Here is a 3422-nt window from a genome sequence, read left to right as displayed (position 1 = left end):
TGATAAAATACAGCAACGATTTTAAAGTTTCTTGAATTCTACGAAGATGTCTTCTATGGTTAACGAAACGTAAACCATGCATTATACTGCTAGTAGTTTGGTGCTGTTGGAATATCCTATCTGAATAATGCCAAACACAAATTTGGAGCGGAAGAAGTGCAATCTTTCAGTGTCAGCTTAAAGTTATTACTAACATTTAAACTAAATTGTTAATTATGATAAAAGAGTTAGCACACAGGGCCACTCACAAAAGGTGCAATGAATTTCAAAAAAGAGACTTTCGAATAGTTGACTACTCTTCTTCAGAATAAATACGAATAGTCAACTATATGCAAGCGCTCGAGTTTTGAGTCTCTTTGTTTTTAACTCACTACATTGTTTATTTTATCAATTATGAATATTTGACAAGACAAAAACAACACTATAACTACTCGTCAGACCTTGTAAGACGATTTCAAACTGCTCAGCCTCTCATGTTGTGTTTGAATGTCTTTGTCTTTTGGTTCCCATCTGGTACTGTCCATGTCAGTAAGTTCCAAATTTCCTTGCTGACGATGGTTAAGCGGTGCCCTACCCCATTCTGTTGTCCCCTAATAAGTCGTGTGAAGATTTTCAACTTAATTAGTTTTGATAAGTACATTTTAAAACTTATAGATTTAAGTTCGTTGAAAAAGTATATATGAATAATTTGCACATTTGTATTTGGACGAAGCTGAAAAATCAATAGAATTGTTAATATCCACAATTAATGCATTGACATAGACAATAGAAAAATAAAATTACTTAGATAACAAATATAGTATGCATTGTTCTTATACAGGACTAATTTTAGAAATTCATATCTCAACAATTTACAAAAATTGTATAAACTTACAATCAAAAGAACTGATATATCAGCATCCAAACCAAAAATAATACAAGTTGTTTTTGAAAACCACTTCTTGTTACTCTGGAGAACCTGGATTGGTGGAACAAGTTATGTTAGAAAATCAAATGAGGAAAGGTCTATAAAAACATATTCGAAAATCTGGACTAGGTGAATTAGGATAAAATTCAGTATCAGAGAACTTAAATTTTACACCTCTGGAACACAAAAATTAATGCATTTGTTTAAAATTAAGCGCTATGTTTTTGCTTTTTTCAGTGTGGTTAACTGCTTTGGTATGTTATTGAATTTAATGTTACTTCAGTTTGTTGAACTCTGGAATCTTACTTTCGCGAGCTTTACAGAAAGATTCTTGAATATGTGTTCACGCTGGAGAGTAATTATTTTCCGACGTTGTTTTAATTAACAATTTTATTACAGGAAGTTTCCCTAGACAAAACATGATACCTTTCGCAATAAATATTTACACCGTTGTACTTGGCATTCAGAGAACTGTCAGTTTCGTAGCAATGATTGACTTTAAACTTTTAATCAATGGAAATTTTGTACAGGAGATTTTAACCCCGGTCAAAATATCGAAAGCAGTTTAATAAGTATTAATTTTGACGAGAGATTCTAAAAACGAGGCCTGTTTTGAATCTCGCGCATAGCTACACGAGGGGTATCTGCGCTAGCCGTCCCTAATTTAGCAGTGTAAGACTAGAGGGAAGGCAGCTAGTCATCACCACCCACCGCCAACTCTTGGGTACTCTTTTACCAACGAATAGTGGGATTGACCACCACATTATAACGTCCCCACGGATGAAAGGGCGGGCATGTTTGGTGAGATGGGGATTCGAACCCGCGACCCTTAGATTACTCCACTTCACGTTTTTACTTAACCGAAAATTTATTTATTTAAAGTTACCTCATAGATAAACAAAGATGTTTTCCTTAACTACCACAGAGTTAACAACCCTGAATAATGTGCGTGTATTAGAAAAATAAACTTTAAACGTTCGTAAGAAAATATTATAAGCACATGCACCAGTTCGACTGAACAAGTGAAAGAAACATTCTTACATTAAAATTAAACACTTCACTTTGATCCGCAGATGTTGGTTGAAACAAATATTGATCCGAATGGTCGAAAGATCCTCTGATGTTTCTATTACTCAGTTGCTTGTGGACAGGAAGAGACGTTGGAACTAAAAGAAAACACAAATAAGAATAAAATTACAGTATAGCTTAAGGCTTTATTACAAAACTTGCTTCTAATGGTCTGAACGCTTGTTGTCACTCCTTTGAACACTTTACGGGGTTTTTACCACGTTAAAAAAGTGTGAACTGAAATTACTATGTTGCATTACAGCAAATATCATCTCAATGCTCCACTTCCATTGTGGTTATTCAGTTAAAACCAATTAAAAATATAGAAAACTACTAATGAACTAACATAACTTCAAAGCTTTGAGGTATATTTTAAATCTTTAATCCTGTTATACTCACAATAGGTTTTACTTGCTAATATCTACTTCTTATTTTCTTACTTCGATCAAAGCGTAAATGCTTCATAAAAACCCAATGCGGCTTGGATAACTTTTTTTTTTCTGACTGGTTAACGTATACTGTATTAGTTCGTTGACCAAAAAACTATTTTATTAGGGACTGCTAGATGGTCCTTGTCGCCTTGCTGAAAGGTTTTCTCTTGCTGTAACGACTTTCCAAGAAGAAGGGCAAATTGATAAGAAAAGTGAATAATCTAGTACAAGTTACTCAAGATAACTATTGTCAAAATAGTGTGTATTGACAGTAACTCTGAGCCTGACATCACTTTTCTCATTGGTTTAAAAATGTAAAGTGCATATATATACATATACGTCTATGTAAACAAAAGACATATAAGCTTCAACCTGTGGATTTTTTATTTTGAGCCCCTGTTACATATTGAGAATTTGAAATAATCCAAGGTCGCGTTAAATAATTTAACTTTTACTAGTTGAGACGTACCTTGGATTTAGGTTTAGAAAATGCCGGTATTTTATTTAATTTACGCTATTCGTCAACAAGATTTGTTCACACCGTTTTTGGTTTTGACACAAATAAGCTTTAATATATATATACAACACTATTAACTACAATAGCAACCATTAATTATTACAAACAAAGTTTTATAGACAGAAATTTCAATAACTTACAAATAGCCTAAATCGTCTTTCTAGTTCAGAGTCTCCTTGGTATCCAGCGAGTTGTACGTATATATAATTTGGCGGTAAGCTAGCTAGCTTTGTTAGGCACTGAATTGTTGGACCGTTGAAGTAAGATAATATTTTCACAAAATCACCACTGTCCGATAAAAAATTAGTAGTATTCTTGGAGAGATATTAACAAACAAGCAGATACGTAACAATTCTTTATTCACGAATGTTCTATAATCTTGAAGAAATGGCGACAGTTTCGCCATACGTAACTAAGACGGTAAGATAAACACGCCCTCAAATATAAACTTAATCGAAACAAACGTTGACATTAAAATAAATATATCACAAATTCGTTA

At 33.2% G+C, this 3422-nt stretch overlaps 1 protein-coding gene across 1 annotated transcript in view; it reads right to left on the bottom strand.

Annotated features, from left to right (window-relative positions):
- Positions 1-3422, bottom strand: part of LOC111089480 (roundabout homolog 2-like) — a 110482-nt gene that overhangs the window by 2390 nt on the left and 104670 nt on the right. Inside the window, exons 12-13 of the mRNA XM_022402085.1 lie at positions 1949-2073; positions 441-590 (exon numbers count right to left, since the gene is read on the bottom strand). Of these exons, the coding sequence (XP_022257793.1) occupies positions 441-590; positions 1949-2073 (275 nt within the window). The remainder of the gene's footprint in view (positions 1-440; positions 591-1948; positions 2074-3422) is intronic.

The sequence above is a fragment of the Limulus polyphemus genome, unplaced genomic scaffold (genome assembly GCF_000517525.1).
Source record: "Limulus polyphemus unplaced genomic scaffold, Limulus_polyphemus-2.1.2 Scaffold122, whole genome shotgun sequence".
Lineage (NCBI taxonomy): Eukaryota > Metazoa > Arthropoda > Merostomata > Xiphosura > Limulidae > Limulus > Limulus polyphemus.
The sequence above is the reverse complement of the archived record's forward strand: the minus strand, read 5'-3'. Positions and strand labels throughout refer to the sequence as shown.